The following is a 21,497-nucleotide window of genomic DNA, read 5'->3' as shown; positions in this document are numbered from 1 at the left end:
AGAGAGACACCAATGCAGAGGAACCAAACCACCAGCAGAGTGCAACTCAAACTGACACAGCATGATGGTTGTCTACCACTGCCACGAAAAATAGGACATAGACAAAGTGGCAACCCTACTGCCCACCTACTGGCATGAGTCCACATAGCTAAATTTGGATGATAGATCTACCTGGCAGCAGATCCTCTTCTACAATGCCCTTTGGACAGCAGTAAGGCAGATGGTTCTGGTCAGGACGTGTTGTCCAGGTGTATGCTCCAACGGGCATTTCAGTACATTGTGTATGCTGAGTGGACAGGTTCACCTGAGGTACCTGGCACTGCCAGTGAATCAGTAATGTATAATTTTCTCAATAACTCTATTGTACAAATACTCAAACTCAAGCAGAGGGTCATGTTAGATAGCTAAACTCATCAAGGTTTCGGGGAAAGGTAAAGATGGATTGCTACTCCTCCATTACTTATTCTCTGTTTTATGTTAAAGCATGTTGTATGTGAAAGCTACTAACATTAAAGATAGGGGGCGCCAATGCTGAGGGACCAGTCAGGCATTTCCCAGGATTTTACCAGCAGCAACGTTCCCAGGAGCCTTCTGATATCATCTTGTTGACGGATCGCCTTAATTGACCCTCCAATCAGGAGCTTTAATGGGGTTGTACCAGAATTTCTAGTTATCCCCTATCCACAGGTGAGAACCCAAGAAGGGAAGCTCTCAAGTCCCTCATCTTCCCCACTGTGGGGTTACTGCACCCCCTTTCCCTGCAGTTGTTAGGAGACTGAATGTAGCGCTAGTCACGCAAGCGCACCAGCGCTCCATTCACTTTCAATGGGACTGCCGAGATACTCGAGTAACACCCCATTGAAATGAATACAGTACTGACCGTGCATGAGTGACCAGTGCTCCATTTAAAGTGATGCTACTGCAGGGAGAGAAGCTACCCACACATTGACAGGCAGAACAGGACATGGGAGTCCCATTCTTCAGATTGGTGGGGGGTCTCAGCTGTGAGATTCCCATCTATTAGCAAGTTATCCCCTATCCTTTGGACATGGATAACTTGAAATATTGGTATAGCCTCTTTAAACTGAGCTGTGATCTGAGACTATAGTTTATCTATAGTGCCTAATCTGAAGCAGCCTGCGACACACCCCTTCACTCATCATTGGTTCAGGAAGACACACTCTTTGCAGCCTGCACCAATGTTTAGATAGGGGGGCGTGTCCCAGACTACTTCAGATTGGGCACTTAACTAAACTATAGTCACAGATCACAGCTCTGTCCTAATAGAGCTGAGCTAAAAAGCAGCTAAGAAGGAAGATCTGAGGAAAATAATTAGCTGGTAATTATCACCTCTCGGTACTGACTTACATATTAATTTAAAGCTCCTGTATGGAGGGTTGCTTTAAGAAACTGCTGGCCAGCAGTCTTGTACTAGGCTCCAGTAAGCATTCATAGGAGAAATATAATTTTGTACATCAAAGGGGGTTGAAACATCTCTTCCAAGCATCCCTGATTTGGCAGGATAGTCCTAGGAGGCATGCTGCTTTGTCCTGATGCCCCTGGGCGGTCCTCTGCTTCCCCACTCCAATCTGTCCATAAACGGCAGTTGAATTCTGTATAAAATATGGAATTTCCATGTTACAAGCAGAAAAGTACAGATTTGCCAAATATGTCTCAGCTTTTATGCTACAGTGCCCTATAGAATCCATTTTTACCTTTCGCATAATGCTGTTTATGCTTGAGGTCCTATATATGGTAATAAAACAAAATAACATGACTGGTAACATCTAGTGCAGCCATAGGTACATAAAGCTCAGTTACACTAGAACATCATTGGGACATGGGATACGTAGGTCAAGTTAGGATACAAAGAGAACATTATGCCATTTACGTAATTCACTTCCCCGTGCAGAACATTTTGCGGTTTATGAAAAAACCCCACAGATCACAAGTGAAGTTCACCAGCATCAAAATCACAAAGCCAGTGCGAAGAAAGACGTTCAGTAAGGCTGAAAATCCACGCTAAGGGTGGCTTCATACACGCCGTATTTGGTAAGAATGCCACTGCCATTTTTGACGCAGTATTTAGCACCAAAACAGGCGATGGAATCAAAAGGAAACGGAAATATGGTATAAGGGAAGAAGCTCCGGAGCCGGTAGATTGACAGGTTTCTCACTATTTGCGTATAGGGAAAGACCTGTCAATCTAGGCAGGCTGGGTGGGGAAGGGCCGAGGGGAGCACCGCCCTCTTCAATTAAAAGGTTGAAATCTGCTACAGATCTGCATCAAAAACCATGCAAAATTAAGCACCGATGGTGCAGATGTTGACATGGTTATGATGCAGATTTTCCACTGCAGAACATACCCTAAGGCCTCATGTCCACGGGGAAAATCAGATCCGCTGCGGATTTGTAACGCGGATTTGGGCTGCGGATGCACTGTAATTGTCTTTTATTTTTCATGCGGGAAATCAATTGAGCTATGTGCTATCCGCACTAAAATGGAGCATGTCCATTTTTTTTCATGCTCCAGAATTTTTTTAATTCACTTTTATTGACCACCGCGGGTATTTATCTACCCGCGGGTGGTTAATGCATTCCTATGGGGCGCGGATCCGCGTGCGGGTGATCCGCTGCGGATTTTAATTCTTAGGCCTCATGTCCACGGGCAAAATAGGATTTTAAATCCGCAGCGGATCACCCGAATGCGGATCCGCATCCCATAGGGATGCATTGACCACCCGCGGATAGATAAATACCCGCGGATGGTCAATAAAAGGAAATAAAAAAAAATTGAGCATGAAAAAAAATGGACATGCTCCATTTTCGTGTGGGTCTCCCGCGGGGACGGCTCCCGCAGGTTTCTATTGAAGCCTATGGAAGCCGTCCGAATCCGCGGGAGACCAAAAATGAGAATAACTTACCCGCAGCGGACCGGGCAGTTCTTCTCTTCTTCACGGCCGGATCTTCTTTCTTCGGCCCGGCAGATGTGCCCGGCGCACGCGCGGCACGCTGCCAGCGTGCCGAGCACATCCGCCGGCCGAAGAAAGAAGATCCGGCCGTGAAGAAGAGAAGACACGCACGGTCCGCTGCGGGTGAGTTAATTCTTATTTTAAGCGCTCAAGTCCGCGGGGCAGGAGGGACCCGCTACGCATTCTCCATGTAGAATCCGTAGCGGGCCTGATTTTCCCCGTGGACATGAGGCATTAGGCTACATGCACACAGACGTTTTAAAAGTTGCACTTGAGATTCTCAGGCTCAACTCGCATCGGACAGCACATCCATGTACAAAAAAAAATCGGACAAGAATAGGACATGTTGCAATTTTTTTTATTTGGGCTATTCGTCTGAGTAAAAAATGGTCCATATGCTTACGCCCATTCAAGTGGATGGGTGCTGTTTTCGTCTGATTTTCGGACCAATTTGTCGGTCAGAAAATCGGATGGATATATCGCCCTTATGCATGTACTCTTAATAACGTTTTTTATTTTCCCATCACGAACGCCGCAGACAGATGTTACTCTAAAATCTATAGCAAATTATTGTAAAGTCACTCCGTGTGCAAAAGCCTGGAAGGTGCTCACTTGGTTCAGCTTCCTGGGCATATATTTATACAGCCACTTTATTGCAGCCCCCGGCCCTCTGATGATTGGCGCTGTCCTGTATGGCAATTAAAGCCGTGACCACGGAGCGCAACATAAATCCCAAAATGTTTTTGGATCAGTTTCAGTGTGAATTCACATTAGATGGGAAATTCCATCAATCGGCGTGACTTCCAACAAGGCCTGGTCATCAGTGCTAGACTAGCCAGAATTTCACTGCCAACCTTGTGGGGTTTCCTCGTGCAGCGGGGTGGAGAGTATATGGAGAATGGGTGTGATTGAGGAAAAACATCCAGCAAAAGGGGATCTTGTGGACAGAAGCAACTTGTTTTCGATAGGGGTCAGAGGAGGATGTCAAGAAGTGCAACTAACTATAACGTTGGCTCTGAACGAGGCCGGTGACCCTGTGTACCTGTCTTCTTCTTTCCTGTACTGCGGAGCCACCATCGGACATGCTCAGTACGGATTTTTTTTAAACTCCTGCTATTCCAACGGTATCTGTTGCCCATTGGACGGGCCACGGGTCAGACGGCTTCCAATGTCATGTCGAATTGCTGCGGTTCAGAAAGCGAAAGGAGATCCAACGCTGTACTAGATGGGGGTCTCTAATAAAGTGGCCATTCAGTGTATGTGTTTTTTCAGCCGAACTATATGACTATTTCCTACACGCATGTGCTAAACATGTGGCGCACATTATGACACAGTAGCAAACAATCAGATATACTAAGTAATCCATATTGGCAGAAAATACGTGCTGGCTTAATCATTCGGCCTGGCTAGATAATTAACCATTTACAGACTGGTTAATAAATGAGCGGAGGTCAGCGGTGGTTTACCTGGAGGGGGCTGCAGGGAGGGCAGAGTTGAAGGAGAAGGGGGGTTTCCTCAAACAAATGCTGTAAGTCACTCTGTAGGATGCTGTATAGGGAGGAGTTCTGCAAAAGTAACTTTTTTTTCCTCCTTCGTCCACCTCACATACTTCATCCACTGGGCTGCGGTGGGCTGGCACTTTTCTATGAAACTGGAGCAGGCTGGTTGTAGTTGACACTTGTAGGGGGACAGAACAGGAGGGCTCTGGGACGTATTATATGGAAACTTAAGGGAAAAAAGCTGAAAGAATGAATGTCAAGCTGTGCGCTCTGCTCCTTGCCCTCCTGTGTAAGGTGGCAGTGCCAGTCAGCTTCAGTTACCACCGTTACTCTGAGCTGATCCAGGCGCTGTATGACGTTCACAATGCTTGCCCTTATATCACCAGGATCTACAGCATAGGCAGAAGCCACCAAGGGAGGCACCTATATGTCATTGAGTTCAGTGACCACCCTGGCATCCATGAGCTGTGTAAGTATGAGGGCACCGCGGTGTCTTGTCACTACTTATCTTATGTTGGCGGAGATATAACTTTATTTTAAGATGATATTCAAGTAGATGTAAGTTTTGTATAATGTGTATTATACCTAGTGATATAACATTATTACAGCATGATCACGAGGAGAAATCAGCCTCTAATAAAGCATATAATGAAATAATCATAGAATTATCTGTCTTTCTGTCTGTCTATCACATCTTGTTTATGTCTAGAGGAACGTAACAATGCGGGTACAGGGACCTTGGAACCTGAGAGGGCACAATATACCTATCCCATATCTATCTATCTATCTATCTATCTATCTATCTATCTATCTATCTATCTATCTATCTATCTATCTATCTATCTATCTATCTATCTCATATCTATCTATCTATCTCATATCTATCTATCTATCTCATATCTATCTATCTATCTATCTATCTATCTATCTCATATCTATCTATCTATCTCATATCTATCTATCTATCAAACTCATATCTATCTATCTAACTCATATCTATCTATCTAACTCATATCTATCTATCTATCTATCTATCTATCTATCTATCTATCTATCTATCTATCTATCAGAACATAACAATTGGGGGTACAGATGCCATGAAGAATCATAAGGGGGCCTAACGTCTGTCTGTCTATCTATCTATCTATCTATCTATCTATCTATCTATCTATCTAATCTATCTATCCATCTATCTCATACCTTATCTATCTATCCATCTATCTCATATCTATCTATCTATCTATCCATCTATCTCACATCTATCTATCTCACATCTATCATCTACTATCTATCTATCTATCTATCCATATACTATCTATCTATCTATCTATCTCATATCTATCTATCTATCTATCCATATACTATCTATCTATCTATCTATCTATCTATCTATCTCATATCTATCTATCTATCTATCTATCTATCTATCTATCTATCTATCCATATACTATCTATCTTATATCTATTTATCTATCTCATATCTATCTATCTATCTCATATCTATCTATCTCACATATATATCTATCTAATATCTATCTATTTATCTATCTATCTATCTCATATCTATCTATCTGAACATAACAATTGGGAGTATAGATGCCATGAAGGATCCTAAGGGGGCCTAACGTCTACCAATCTATTTATCTATCTATCTATCTATCTATCTATCTATCTATCTATCTATCTATCTATTGGAACATAACAATTGGGGGTACAGAGGCCATGTTGGAGCCTAAGGGGGCCTAACATTATCTGTCTGAAAATCTTTGTTGCCCATAGCGGCGAATCACAGCACAGCTTTAAAGGGGTGGTCTCGCGAAACCAAGTGGGTCTATACACTTCCGTATGGCCATATTAATGCACTTTGTAATGTACATTGTGCATTAAATATGAGCCATACAGAAGTTATTCCACTTACCTGCTCCGTTGCTAGCGTCCTCGTCTCCATGGTTCCGTCTAAATTCGCTGGCAGCTTGCTTTTTTAGACGCGCTTGCGCAGTCCGGTCTTCTCCATTCAGCACGAGCCGCTTCAGTGTGCTCCCCGCTACAGCTCTTCTGCGCATGCGCAGACGAGCTGTCACTGCTCGGTTAGAGGAAGGTGCAGAAACTGGAGCTGCCCAGCGGAGAAGCCCAGCCCAGCCCAGCAGCCCCGAGAAGCCTCCCAGGTAAGTGATTTGTGGGGGGGGGGGCTGCCGCTGCGCCGGGGGGGGCTGTCGCTGCGCCGGGGGGGGGCTGCCGCTGCGCCGGGCTGCCGCTGCGCCGGGGGGGGCTGCCGCTGTGATGGGGGAACTAGCGCTAGGCCGGGGGGGCTGCCGCTGCGCCGGGGGGGGCTGCCGCTGTGATGGGGGAACTAGCGCTAGGCCGGGGGGGCTGTCGCTGCGATGGGGGGGCTGTCGCTAGGCCGGGGGGGGCTGCCGCTGCGATGGGGGGGCTGTCGCTAGGCCGGGGGGGGCTGTCGCTGCGATGGGGGGGCTGCCGCTAGGCCGGGGGAACTAGCGCTGGGCTCCGGAACCTAGCGCTGGGCTCCGGGGCCTTCACCTGGGCTGAGGGTCTAGCGCTGGGGAGCCGGGGGCTAGCGCCTTACCTGCTGCCTGGCGGTGGGCGTCTGGTCGGCGGCTGCGATGCGTCCGGTTGCCATGGAGACACAGCTGGCGGCGTCTCGGGAGCGCGCACGTCGGGCTGCAGCGAGCGACGGGGAAAGAGCCGGCGGCCATCTTGAGGAAACTTTTATAAGTTGCTGAAACGCTGGAACGGTAAGTACGAACCAGCTAGAAATGTCATTTACAGGGGGGCTTAGTAATGTGTACTTAATGGGGGGGACTGGGCAAAAAAAAAATTTAACTGCTTCCTCGAGACATCTCCTTTAATTTCTTATACTGCTGAGGTAAAATGAAAGCTGCGTTGGGATTGGTTGCTATGGGCACCAAGGGCAGATTTTTTATTAGCTTCCATAAGAGTGTGTTGCTACGTTTATGTGGCCCCATGTATTATATGTACTATAAACAATTTCAAGCGTATATACACATCAATTTGTTTGCTACAGTTGAAAGAGAACGTAAGTAAACCTTTTGGAATAACACAGATTTCTGCATTGATGACTAATAAAATGTGATCAGGTTGTAAGTCACCATAACAGGTAAACACGAGGAGGGCTATGTAAGAACCCCAGACGCCAGTATTCTGGCATCCAAAAGTTACAGCTTGGCGCGGAAGCCAAAACTGTAGCTTTTTGGGCATGTACTCCAAAATTGGGGGTACACATGTCATGAAGGGTCCTAAGGGGGGCTAACGTCTATCTATCTATCTATCTCATATCTAACTATCTATCGGAACATAACAATTGGGGTATAGATGCCACGAAGGGTCCTAAGGGGGGCTAACGTCTATCTATCTATCTATCTATCTATCTATCTCATATCTAGCTATCTTATATCAATCTATCTATCTAACTCATATCTATCTATCCAGCTCATATCCATCTATCTATCTAACTCATATCTCTCTATCTATCTCATATCTATCTATCTCTCTCATATCTATCTATCTATCTCATATCTATCTATCTCTCTCATATCTATCTATCTATCTCATATCTAACTATCTATCGGAACATAACAATTATAATAATAATAATAATCTTTATTTGTATAGCGCCAACTTATTCCGCAGCGCTTAATTGGGGGTATACATTCCACAAAGGGTCCTAAGGGGGGCTAACGTCTATCTATTTATCTATCTCATATCTAGCTATCTTATATCTATCTATCTATCTCATATCTATCTATCTATCTCATATCTATCTATCTATCTATCTCATATCTATCTATCTCATATCTAGCTATCTATCTCATATCCATCTATCTATCTTATATCTATCTATCTCATATCTATCTATCTATCTCTCTATCTATCTATCTCATACCTATCTATATCGGAACATAACAATTGGGGGTATACATGCCGTGAAGGGTCCTAAGGGGGGCTAACGTCTGTCTATCTATCTATCTATCTATCTATCTATCTATCTATCTATCTATCTATCTATCTATCTATCTATCTCATATCTAGCTATCTAACTCATATCTATCTATCCATCTCATACCCATCTATTCAGCTCATATCCATCTATTCAGCTCATATCCATCTATCCAGCCCATATCCATCTATCTATCTATCTATCTATCTATCTCATATCTATCTATCTATCTATCTCATATCTAGCTATCTAACTCATATCTATCTATCCAGCTCATATCTATCTATCTATCTATCAATCTATCTCATATCTAGCTATCTATCGGAACATAACAATTGGGGGTATACATGCCACGAAGGGTCCTAAGGGGGGCTAACGTCTGTCTATCTATCTATCTCATATCTAGCTATCTATCTCATATCTAGCTATCTTTAATTTATCTATCTATCTATCTATCTAGCTATCTGTCTCATATCTATCTATCCAGCTCATATCTATCTATCTATCTATCTATCTATCTATCTATCTATCTATCTTTCGGAATATAACAAATGGTGGTATACATGCCATGAAGGGTCCTAACGTCTATCTAATCTATCTATCTATCTATCTATCTATCTATCTATCTATCTATCTATCTATCTATCTCATATCTAGCTATCTAACTCCTATCTTTCTATCTATCTATCTCATATCTATCTCATATTTATCTAGCTATCTCATATCTCATATCTATCTACCTTTTTCATATCTATCTATCTAACTCATATCTATCTATCTATCTATCGTAACATAACAATTGGGGGTACAGATGCCATGAGGGATCCTAAGGGGGCCTAACGTCTATCTATCTATCTCATATCTAGCTATCTGACTCATATCTATCTATCTCATATCCATTTATCCAGCTCATATCTATCTATCTATCTATCTATCTATCTATCTCATATCTATCTATCTAAGTCATATCTATCTTTCTATCTATCTATCTATCTATCTATCTATCTATCTCATATCTATCTATCGGAACATAACAATTGGGGGTACAGATGCCATGAAGGATCCTAAGGGGGCCTAACGTCTATAAATCTATCTCATATCTATTTATCGGAACATAACAATTGGGAGTATAGATGCCATGAAGGATCCTAAGGGGGCGTAACGTCTATCTATCTTCTATCTATCTATCTCTTATCTATCTATCTATCAGAACAATTGGGGGTGCAGATGCCATAAAGGATCCTAAGGTGGCCTAACGGCTACTTATCTGTCTCATATCTATCTATCTCATATCTATCTATCTTATATTTATCTATCTCATATCTATCTATCTATCTATCTATCTATCTATCTATCTATCTATCTATCTATCTATCTATCTATAACAATTGGGGGTACAGAGGCCATGTAGGAGCCTAAGGGGGCCTAACATTATCTGTCTGAAAATCTTTGTCACCATAACAGGTAAACACGAGGAGGACTATGTAAGAACCCTGGGCACCAGTTTTCTTGCATCCAAAAGTTACAGTTTGGTGCGGAAGCTTTTTGGACATGCACTCCATACCCTGCCGCTTTTTTTTTTTTTTTTAAATGGGCAGGGTCTGAATTTTCGGGCATGTCTAATTTATCATAATCCACGCCAAAAATCTGCTGCAGCTCAAAGCTAGTTAAGGTCACTATCTGGAACATGGCAGGGCTGCCAGATGAAACTGATGTATTACGAGGCTTGAGCTTCTTAACACATTTGTCGCTCACAGCCGGGCACTGGCGTTACTTAGACTGGCATGTGACATGCCGTTCTAAGTAAATATACTGCAGTGTTACTAATAACAGACAGTTGTACGCTTCATATCTTTTATGGAGTACATTGACTAATCATCCACAGCGCAGGGGCAAAAAGTAAGTGAACCTCTGTGTTAGTGACTTGTGTAAGAGCTATTTGGCAAAAATTTAAAGGAACCTATGCCAAACCACAAGCTAGCTCATTTGCTGATCCTTTAGCCTTGTTGTGGGCAGAATTTACTTGCTCTTCTGCTCATGCACCAGTCCGTGGCACGGTGCAAATTTGGACTGGACTGTGGATGATGTAGAAGACACCATCCACATCACTCACAGACAGAATGCTCAGGGATTGGAGCAAACCATGGGCAGCAGAGAAGTCTCGGCTCACCAACCAAGGAATTAAATATTTCCATTGTTCTCTCTAATGATTTCAATAGGTTTTCAAAAAGCTTCCGTTTAATGCCGTTCCATTTAATTGCCATTTTTAAAACAGAACAAATAATGCAGTAGTCGTAAAAATGTTGTTGCTTAACCTCTGTAAATCATGTTTGACGTAGTTGCCACTAGGGGTCTCCCTTCCAGCTTCTGTGCAATCCACTCTCTGTTGTTGGGTACATTGCTTCTCTAGTAACAAGAACACATGGAAAATTCCCATAGTAACAGTGGGAGGAGCTATTTTCACAGGAAAATCAGAACTTACAGACATGAAACAGGGTGCAAACCGAAGCAAATGAGCGGAAGGAGAACCTGTTTTTTTTTTTTTTTTTTGAAAACTTGTTGAAAATTATACTTTAAGTAAACAGCCCCCTTTTTTGTTTGTTAGTATTCAATGCAAAAATCTAGGTCTTTCATTAATTTTTTTCTTGCAACTGCATTGCACACAAGTCAGGATTACAGCTAGTGTTGAGTGATTATGGAAATGTTTGGATCGGAAATGCCCAACTTGATTTTCTAAACATAATTGTGAATTGGGATGTGAGTAATCATGAATTCAATTAGGAATTAAAATCACCTTCACTAAATTATGTGCATGTGTGTTTTCTCTGTGAATGTGTCTAAGTGGTTAGCATGTTACCTCGCAGTACTAGGGTCAAATCCTATCACGGATAACACCTTCATGGACATAGAAAAACTCCATCCTGATGTTACCCTTGGTCAGATTTGAAACTACAAGTCCAGCACTGCAAAGCAGCAGTACAAACAACTGAACCACCACACCTGTCCTATGTGCTCCAGAGGAGGAGGAGGAGAAGAACAGGAAGATTAAACACAGAGAACATGAAAACACCACACGGATGTTGTCCTTGGACAGATGTGAACCTAAAACTCTGGCACTGCAAGGTAAAGGTGATAACAATTGAGCCGCCACACTTCTCCATCTTCTCCTACTAGCCACTGAGCCAACAAGTGTCTTCCTTCTTCCTCCCCCTGTTAATTCTTCTCTGAAGAAGGAGCAAGAGAAAAAGGAAAAGATCTTCTTATTCTCCTTCATCTCAGTCTTCCCTTTCTCCTCCTCCTTCGCCTCCTTCTTATTATTCTGCTTCTTATACTTCTATTCCATCCTCTCCTTCTCCTTAGTCTTCTTCTCCTTCACTTTCTTTTTTTCTTTTTCTTATCCATTACAGAGGGGGAGGAAGAAGGAAAAACAAAAAGAAGGAAGTGCAAGCATGATGGCTCAGTCATTAGACATTAGCACTATTACACTGCAATGCTGAGGTCCTAGGATCAAATCTGTCTAAGGACACCATCTGCAAGGTCTTTGCATGTTCTCTTTGTGTTTCTGTCTCCTCCGCCACAGAAGGAAGACCAAGCATGGTGGTTGAGTTGTTAGCACTACTGTCTTGCAGTGCTTGAGTTAAGGGTTCAAATCTGACTAAGGCCTCGGTCAGACGGGCGTTTTTTCGCGCGATTTGCGGATCGCATGATGGATGCGCATCCGCAAATCGCGTGACCGGGGCCGATGATTCGCCGAAAAATCTGCAGCTGGCAGCGTTTCCGGCGAAACGGCCCAGCGGCACAGCTGTGGCAAAGGAGAACGATGAATGGGTGAGTGAGAGCTGCCTCTGATTGCTGAGGGCTATGACCAATCAGAGGCAGCCCATTCAGTAGGCGGGGATTTTAAATCCCCGCCTGCTGAATACTACTCAGAGCAGTTCAGGAGAACTGCCGGACGGACGCGGCTGAACTCCGTCTGCAGGGAAAAGGTGAGTATATATATTTTTTTTATTTTTACACATTTTAGGATGTTTTTCAGGGAAGGGCTTATATTTTTAAGCCCTTCCCGAAAATTCATCCCGCGCTCGCCGGCAGCCCATTGCTTACAATGGAGCCGGCTGTATTGCCGGCTCCATTGAATTCAATGGGCGAACATCGTTCTTCTCTGCCACAGCTGTTACAGCTGTGGCAGAGGAGAACGATCTTTATAGTATATGTTCTCAATGGGGTCGGCGCTGCTGCCGCTGGCCCCATTGAGCGCATATATAGAACACAGCGATGCACAGAACGCAGATAGGCGCGTTCTGTGAATCGTTGTGTCCTATAATTGATCGCACATCCGCATAAAAAGCGGCCATGTGACCGATCCCATTGGGATGCATTTGGTCTATAGATCTGCAGATCGGACCAAAAAACGGTCGTGTGACCGAGGCCTTAGGGCAACATCTGGATGGGGTTTTCATGTTCTCTTTGTGTTTGCTTTTGTTATTCTTCCCTTTCTCTGGTGCAGAACAGGTAAATGTGGTGGGTCAGTTGTTAGCACTGCTGCTTTGCCGTGCTGAAGTTATAAGTTCAAATCTTACCAAGGGCAACACATGGATAGAATTTTTCAAAGTACAAGCAGATATTATCCTCAATGGGATTTGAACCTAAGACCCAAGTATTAAAAGGCAGCAGTGCTAACATTCATAGAAAACACATATCAGTTTTCTGGTGATTTTTGCTAAATCATTTTGCAAGATTTGTCCCAATTTTATCACCCGAACCAATGCCAGTATATAAATTTCTATTAAGGCACTTACTCAATTTGACAGTTCCTTCCTACCATAATCCACTTTACCTAGTGTGGCATATGTTAGGCATAACACATTGGGAAATATTTACTTTGACCGGATTTCAGATGACAGTCTAAGTAAATTGTGTGCCCGGCTACAAGTAACAGATGTATCAAGAAGTGCAAGACTCTTAATACATTTGTCTCATCTGGTGGCACCTACATGCGCCAGATGGAAACATGTACCAGCTCTGAGCTAAAGTAGCCGTCTAGTATAACATACACTATTTTCTGGTGTACTATTACTAAATGTGTTGGGCCGTCCATAGCCACACCCTATAATGCTAGACCCCACCCACTTTTGAAAAAGAGGCAGGGCCCTACATAAAGGCTCTAAAAGCCACAATTTTGGTGCGTGTGCCAAAATTGTTACTTTTGTACAGCAGAAAACCAGAATACAGGCTATAATAGCATCATGTTGCTCCTATTGTAAGAGTCGTTGAATCTCTTAAATAAAATATCTCTCATTTTCTATTTAGTGGAGCCGGAATTTAAGTATATTGCAAACATGCATGGAAATGAGATCCTGGGGAGAGAACTGCTCATTCAGCTTTCCGAATTTCTATGTGAGGAGTATAGAAATGGAAATCAAAGGATCGTCAGCTTAATCCAGAACACAAGGATACATATCATGCCTTCTATGAACCCGGATGGATATGAAGTAGCCGCTGACCAGGTATCTAGCACAGAATGGGACTTTTGCCTTTTTTTCCCATGGATTTTATGAAACACGGAATAATTCTGGTTAAAATGTTGTGGGTGGTGGTATCACAACACGGCTTTGGGACACGATGCAGCAGAAAGTGTTACAAAACTATTTGCGAACAAAGAAATGAAAATAAGTAATGCTGTAATAACAAGCAAGGAGTTTATCACTCTCTCAGACTATATGTGCGAGCAATAAAAGTTTGCCAACAGTCGAAATCCTTTGAGCTGTAGTGCCGTACTATTCCACAAACCTACTGGTTGCTAAGTCCCTAAAGTGTACACACCTAGCAGTTTTACTGAGGCCAGCCTCACTTACAGTAAGTTGCATGGGAGTGCTCACTTCAACCAACCCAGGATAGTCCAGAGTCAGATGCGATAATCTACCAAGATTTACAGAAATCATTGTTGCAGTCTTGATACCCTACTGGGTTGGGGCTCTGGCAAGGTCTCTCCCTTTCTTTTGTGGTTTTAGGCAGCAGGCAATCTTCGTTTTCTCAATCCAGAGCCTGCTGCTTCTCTTTGGCTACTCTTCAGCAGACTGTTGCACCTGTGCAAGAAGCTCTCCAGCAGCATCACTCTGCAGGCTATTGCTCCTCTTTCTGATGGTGCTTAAGGCGCTCAGATGATGCTTCCCTTGAATGATATAAGGGTGACCTCTACTGGCCCTCATACATCACTGCATTTTCTGTATTTCTCTATGGAGTTTTGCACACTATTTCCCATTAGCTACAGAGATCAGGTGGGATGTCTGGTGGACTGGGGATAACAGAGAGGTGCTGGGCTTGGTGTGCTCAGACGGAAACTATAGGAGGTGGACACTGGGTGTGAGAGCAACAAGCTGAGGAGCAAGCAGTGGTACTCAGCCGTGAGAGACTGCATTGCACTTGCATTGCTGTAGACACTTATAGTAGTTGCCTTTAGGGCTAATTGACACAGACGTATGCAGTTTTCGGTCCATGAATATGTAGCGTTTTCACAGACCAAAACTTTTCTTATTCCTTGCATATCTGGTCTTGCTTATGTTTTTTTTCACACTTTTTAAAATATTTTTTCACATGTGCGAAAAAACAAGCAGGTCCATTGATTCCATGTGTAAATATGCAGTGAATATGCATGTATCATGCGTGTTTATACTTTCCCATTGACTTCACTAGGCTATTTTGTTCTGTAATACAGACCATAATAGGACATGCTGTATTTTTTTCATGCACGTAAATATGTGCCTGAAAATGCAGGTCCGAATTCCTCAATGCAAATCAATGGGAATTAAGCACTCCATATTACGCGTGTAATATGGAGCATATATACGCTCGTGTGAATGAGTCCTTAGCCTGTACAGAATGTGGAGGCATAATGTGCGATTATACAAACTGGAAAAAACCCAGCAGGATCTGCAGTGCAGCTTTGGATATAAATAGAGCAGAAGAAAAGGTGTAACCCAAAAACAAATGAAAATACGCAAATAATTTGCAGAATGACTCAGTATTAGGGCTTCTTCACACAACCCTGCTTCCGCAGGCAAAATCTGCGAGCGCTAAACACAGAGAATAGAACCCATTGTTTTCAATGGGTTCGTTCTCATAAGCACTTTTTGTGCGGGCATTTCACATGCACGGAAAAAAGTAGGATCTGCTCTGTTTTCCTGAGTTTAATGTAGTAAAAGTAAAGTCCCATAGAAGTCTATGGGAGGTAAACAAATACGCAAGGGGAGGGGTGTGATACTGCGGAAAAAAATGGGGAAAAGAACACATCTCAAGCTCATTAGGCTTAAATAGCCATTAACCTTTTGCAATCCAATTTTGGATTCAGGGATTCCTAAGGGGCTTTCTTTTTCTGCCATTATAGAATGGCGCCATCTGCTGGCTAGAGCCAGTACTGCAGTATGGGACATGCTGGAGAGGCCCCCGACAACAGAGCGACCAGTAATCTACAGTAAGAATACCCTGCCAGACGTTTTCCGACATTGGAGCTGTACAGCCTTCAATCAAAATGTCTTTAGACGTCAGACAGTGGATTGAAAAGGGTTAAATCCCCATCGACCTTGTGGTTTATTTAAGGATATTACAGGTGAAAGCAATAAATATCCTGTCTCCGTACTGTCTCCAAGTCCCCCCACATAAGTGTATGGTGGTCTCCCCAAAAAGGCCATCCCCACTCAATGGTGGCTGTCACCTAATATTCCCGTACTTGGCCTACATAGATCCCATATTAAAACAACCCAGCGCGTTTCTCCCATGCTGATAGTTGGTGGAATCATCTGACATGCAGATGAGAGCATTTGGGAAAGTGTTATGCCTACTGCAGGTCATGAGGGGGCAGTGCATGACATAGAACAAGAGACTGTCCCTGTATCATGTAGCATCCCCTCCGGCCAGCAGTGGCCACGGCCCCGCTGACTCAGGCAATGCCTTTCTTTTGCTTATACTCACCCCCGTTCCCTGTACCGGCTCTTCTTAGATTTGGCTCCTGGTGGTGTGAATGGGTCAAGTGGGTGGTCCCCACCACTCATTGTCAACGGGTGATGTCAGACTTGATTGACAGTGAGCGGTGGGGTCTGGGGACCACCCATTTGGCCCTTTCACAGCGCCAGGACTTGAATCTAATAATACATTGTTGGAGTCAGTGGGGCTGCGGATGCAAATCAATGCAGAGGACACCGCTGACATGAGGACATGATGGGTCATTTAATGTGTAACTAACTTTTTAGAAAACTTCTGACATGATATGTCAGAAGTTTTGATGATTGAGGGTCTGGTGCTAAGACCCTCGCTAATGGCTGAGCTCTGTGACTTCCCTACTGTGATCGACAAGCACTGTACAGACTTGTACACTTCTAATAAGGCAGTTTTCTGGGACTAAACTATTTTTGACCTATCCTCAAAATATCTGAATCCCCACCGATCAGCTGATTGAAGAGGCCGTGGTGGTTGGGTGAGTGCCTTGGCCTCTTCTTAGGCATATGACATCATGTGGATTGGTCACATGACCTTAGGGAAGCTCAGTCCCATTCAATTGAATGAGATTAGGTACAATACCAGGCACAGCCACTAGACAATGTATGGCGCTGTGCATGGTATGGACTGAAGTGACAGCGGTGCTCACCAGAGTGACATTGTAACTTCAATCAGCTGGTCAGCAGGGATTCCAAGTGGCGGGCCGACCTGTCCTGAGCATAAATATGTATAGATCTTCTATATATTTGTCAATGTCTATCTGTCTGTCTGTTGGAGCGTCACACACAAACTACGACCGGCTGAAATGACATTTTGCACACAGTATAATCTCGACCCGGAGAAGGTTAGAGGCTAAAAAAAAATTCTGAAATGTTGTTGTCTCGGCACTTTATTTGCATATTTTTGCCTTTCCTTGAATTTTAATGCAGCACCCCCCAAATCTGCTTTCACCAATGGATTCTACGGACTCGATTTAGTATTCCTGGTTATTTCCAACAAGTAACTCCCAATAGAAGAGCCATACTGAATGATGACAATTAGTGCTTCAGAAAATTATATGTCCCCAGACAGAATACATGGAGCAACCGAGAAATGAAAACTGTTGCCCACAGCAACCAATCACAGCGCAGCTTTCATGTTACCTCAGCGGTATAATATATAACAACCAATCACAGCGCAGCTTTCATGTTACCTCAGCAGTATAATATATAGCAACCAATCACAGCGCAGCTTTCATGTTACCTCAGCGGTATAATATATAGCAACCAATCACAGCGCAGCTTTCATGTACCCTCAGCGGTATAATATATAACAACTAGAGATGAGTGAACGTACTCGTTTCGAGTAATTACTCGATCGAGCATCGCGATTTTCGAGTACTTCAGTACTCGGGTGAAAAGATTCGGGGGGCGCCGGGGGGCGGGGTGAGGCGTGGCGGCGCGGGGGTAGCAGCGGGGAACAGGGGGGAGCTCTCTCTCCCTTTCCCCCCCACTCCCCGCTGCAACACCCCACTCACCCACGGCGCCCCCCGAATCTTTTCGCCCGAGTACGGAAGTACTCGAAAATCGCGGTACTCAGGCGAAAAAGGGGCGTGGCCGAGTAGGTTCGCTCATCTCTAATAACAACCAATCACAGCACAGCTTTTATTTTACCTCAGCACTAAGAGGATTAAAAGCTTTTGCCCATAGCAACCAATCACAGCCTGAGCTATGATTGGTTGCTATTGGCAACAAAAAATGCACAATTTTACTCAAATTGGACCAGAACTGCCAATTTGCATAACACAAACAAACAGATTTTGTGTTTTAGATATAAGTAGCTTTCATTTTATCTCAGCACTGAGGATTAAAAGCTGTTGCCTACAGCAACCAATCACAGAGCAGCTTTCATTTAACCTCAGCAGTATAATAGATAGCAACCAATCACAGAGCAGCTTTCATTTTACCTCAGCAGTATAATATATGGCTAATACAGACAGCATTAATCAGCATTGGTGCTTTCACGTATTTATGCGCACGTTCCGATATCCTCTTTTCTTACATAAAATGTCCCGTTTTGTATTGCAGCATTCTGTACCGGGTACCCAGGATATATATATATATATATATATATGACGCACAAGCTGTCTGTTTGTGTCGTCTACAAATTCCTAGTTCTGGTCCGATTTGAGTGAAATTTTGCATGAGCGTTCTTCAGCACCGGGCGACGGATACTGGTGGAATTCCCCTGTAACTTTTATTGCCAACAGCAACCAATCACAGTTCAGCATTCGTTTCTTATACTTCTGAGGTATAATAAAAGCTGCGCTGTGATTGGTTGCTATGGGCAACAGCTTTTTATTTTGGACAACTTCTGTATCCTTGCGGTGCGGGGCTCACATTGTATATTCCAGGACCGCTAGTCATAAAATCGCCGTGCAGAGCAGGGTATATCTTCTAGTATATATATATATAGTCCCAGACGACTCTCTTAAGCCCGTACACCACTCCGAACAGAGTCGAAAACGGCTGCCTGGGCATAGTGCTCAGATTAGTAATGTTGCCTCTTCCTTTTAGCGATCGGTGGGGTCTTGCGTCCGGACCCCACCAGTAACAATGTCTGACCTGTCTGAAGTTTTCCTACAGTTTAGTTACACTTGAGCGTTCCTCCGTGTGGCGCGGCACGTTCCTCATTCGCCTCCTACGGGCGCCAGATTTACTGAGAATATTATTAATAAGACTTTCCATTCTCACAAACAGCAAATCCAGCGATTTAGTGGGAAGAGAAGCCATTCCATTGTTTATGAATAGCAACAAAATGCCTCGAAATGCCATGTCTGCCTGTCCATATATGGTTCGATTATGTGTTAATATGCGCTGCATGAGGAACATATTAGGACCGAGTCTAAAAATTCCATTGGCTGAAGAAGCACTAATCTATTTCTCGGCTACCAGAAGCCTCGATCCGGTTTTATTGTTTTCCAACGAGATGGAATATTTCGCATGCTAGGATTCTGACAGAAATGCGTCCAGCTCAGCATTTCACCATATTAGTCGAGTCATCTGCGAGGAGCAGCAAATGATTTTTGTTAGCATTTTAGGTTGCATTATCTCTTATGTCAGTTTTCTATATTTAACCCCTTAATGACGGGACCTATTTTGGCCAGAAGGATGCACTGATTTTTGGGTGGATTTTTATCTCCAATTTTCAATAGCCGTAACGTTTTCACTAGAGAAGAGCGAGTATACTCGCTAAAGGCAATTGCTCGAGCGAGCATTGCCCTTAGCGAGTACCTGCCCGCTCGAGACGAAAGGTTCGGGTGCCGGCGCGGGGGAGCGGTGAGTAGCGGCAGTTAGCAGGAGGGAGCAGGGGGGGGTAGAGAGGGAGAGAGAGATCTCCCCTCCATTCCTCCCCGCAGCTCCCTGCCCGCCGCCGACACCCAAACCTTTTGTCTCGAGCGGGCAGGTACTCGCTAAGGGCAATGCTCGCTTGAGCAATTGCCTTTAGCGAGCATACTCGCTCATCTCTAGTTTTCACTTTTCGACACGGTCATATGAGGGCTTGTTTTTTGTGTGGCGTGCTGTTGTTTTTATCGGAACCATTTTTGCTCACCGCCGCAACTCACCTGTCACCCGCGCCGGCAGCCGAACCTTTTTTTTCCGAGCGGGGAGATACTCGCTAAGGACAATGCTCGATCGAGCAATTGCCCTTAGCGAGTATGCTTGCTCATCTCTAGTAATAAGCTGTAGATTTTATTTTGGGGTACATATAGCTTTTTTGATCACTTTTATTGCCTTTTTTTGAGAGGCAAAGTGAACAAAATAAGTATTTTGCCTATGTTTTTAGGGTTTTTTTTAACAGTTTTTGCTGTGCAGAATAAATAATGTGTTCAATTTATTGTACAGGTCACTACGGATACCAGGATATCAAATATGTGGGATTATTAATTAAAAAAAAAAAAATAACACAAGCAGGGGAAAGTGCAAAAAAAGTTTTTTCTGCATTTTTTATGATTCTGTAGAGGACCATAAAAGCTTTGATCGCTATAATAATGCATTGCAGTACTTCTGTATTGCAATGCCTTATTGATCACAATAGCAATCATAGGTCATGGCAGGCCTGGACACCAGTGTCTGGTGTTCCATTACCACAGCAACCTATCTGCCCTCCGTCATTACATCGTGGAGTGCCAATGATATCACAGAAGGATGTGCTCCGTCTGTGAATCCTTTACATGGCGCGAAGTACATTGACCACAGGATTAAGAGATTGATGTTTTCATTGATACCCACTGTTGCCGCGGGAATCCAGCTGTCAGTCACAGCCGACTGCTGCTGCAGGATGGTGTGGGCTCACTTCTGATCCTGCGCCATCCAGAAGACGCAAGTTTACGTCCTGTTGCGTTAAGTACCCTCCAGCCAGGACGTAAACTTACATCCTGTAGCTTTGAGTTAAAAACAGAATTGAAAAATACTGGGCTAGCTTCTAAAAGAATCTTCTTCTTTATTTATATGTTCATTAAAATATCATGATAGAATGTATCTGCATGTAACTTTATGGCCGCCGCAGCATACGCGTTTCAAAGCTCCAAGGCTTCTTCATCACATCATGGTGGGCATGTTTCGGAAGTGTTTTGCTGTACATTAACTAACAGAAGTTGCACCTTGTCGGAATGGAGTTTCTTAATTGAACTGTGATGTTTTTGCCCACCATGCTGTGATCAAAAAGCCTTAGAGCTTTGAAACGCGTATGCTGCCGGGGCATAAAGTTACATGCAGATACATTTTATCATGATGTTTTAATGAATATGTCAGTAAAGGAGAAGATTCCTTTAGAAGCTGGCGTGATATTTTTCACTTCCAGATTATTTGCGGCTGGACTCCCGGCGGGACCTTGCTTTGGAGGGACTCTGGTTGGTTACTAGTTAACTATTAAGGAGCTGTGAGCACTTGATATCATATTTTTCTATCTTTAAAAGCAACTTTTCCATACTTTTTATGACTTTCCGATAATTCAGAATACTTCATAATCTGTACTCGTTAGGTTATGTTCATGCCAAATTATGCTACCTTCATAGAT

General features: G+C 43.6%; 1 protein-coding gene across 1 annotated transcript in view; it reads left to right on the top strand.

The window, feature by feature from the left end:
• The first annotated feature begins 4,576 nt into the window (after positions 1-4,576).
• Positions 4,577-21,497, top strand: part of CPN1 (carboxypeptidase N subunit 1) — a 41,558-nt gene continuing 24,637 nt past the window's right edge. Inside the window, exons 1-2 of the mRNA XM_066601129.1 lie at positions 4,577-4,940; positions 13,758-13,954. Of these exons, the coding sequence (XP_066457226.1) occupies positions 4,721-4,940; positions 13,758-13,954 (417 nt within the window). The 5' untranslated portion in view covers positions 4,577-4,720. The remainder of the gene's footprint in view (positions 4,941-13,757; positions 13,955-21,497) is intronic.

The sequence above is a fragment of the Eleutherodactylus coqui genome, chromosome 4 (genome assembly GCF_035609145.1).
Source record: "Eleutherodactylus coqui strain aEleCoq1 chromosome 4, aEleCoq1.hap1, whole genome shotgun sequence".
Classification (NCBI taxonomy): Eukaryota; Metazoa; Chordata; class Amphibia; order Anura; family Eleutherodactylidae; genus Eleutherodactylus; species Eleutherodactylus coqui.
The sequence above is the reverse complement of the archived record's forward strand: the minus strand, read 5'-3'. Positions and strand labels throughout refer to the sequence as shown.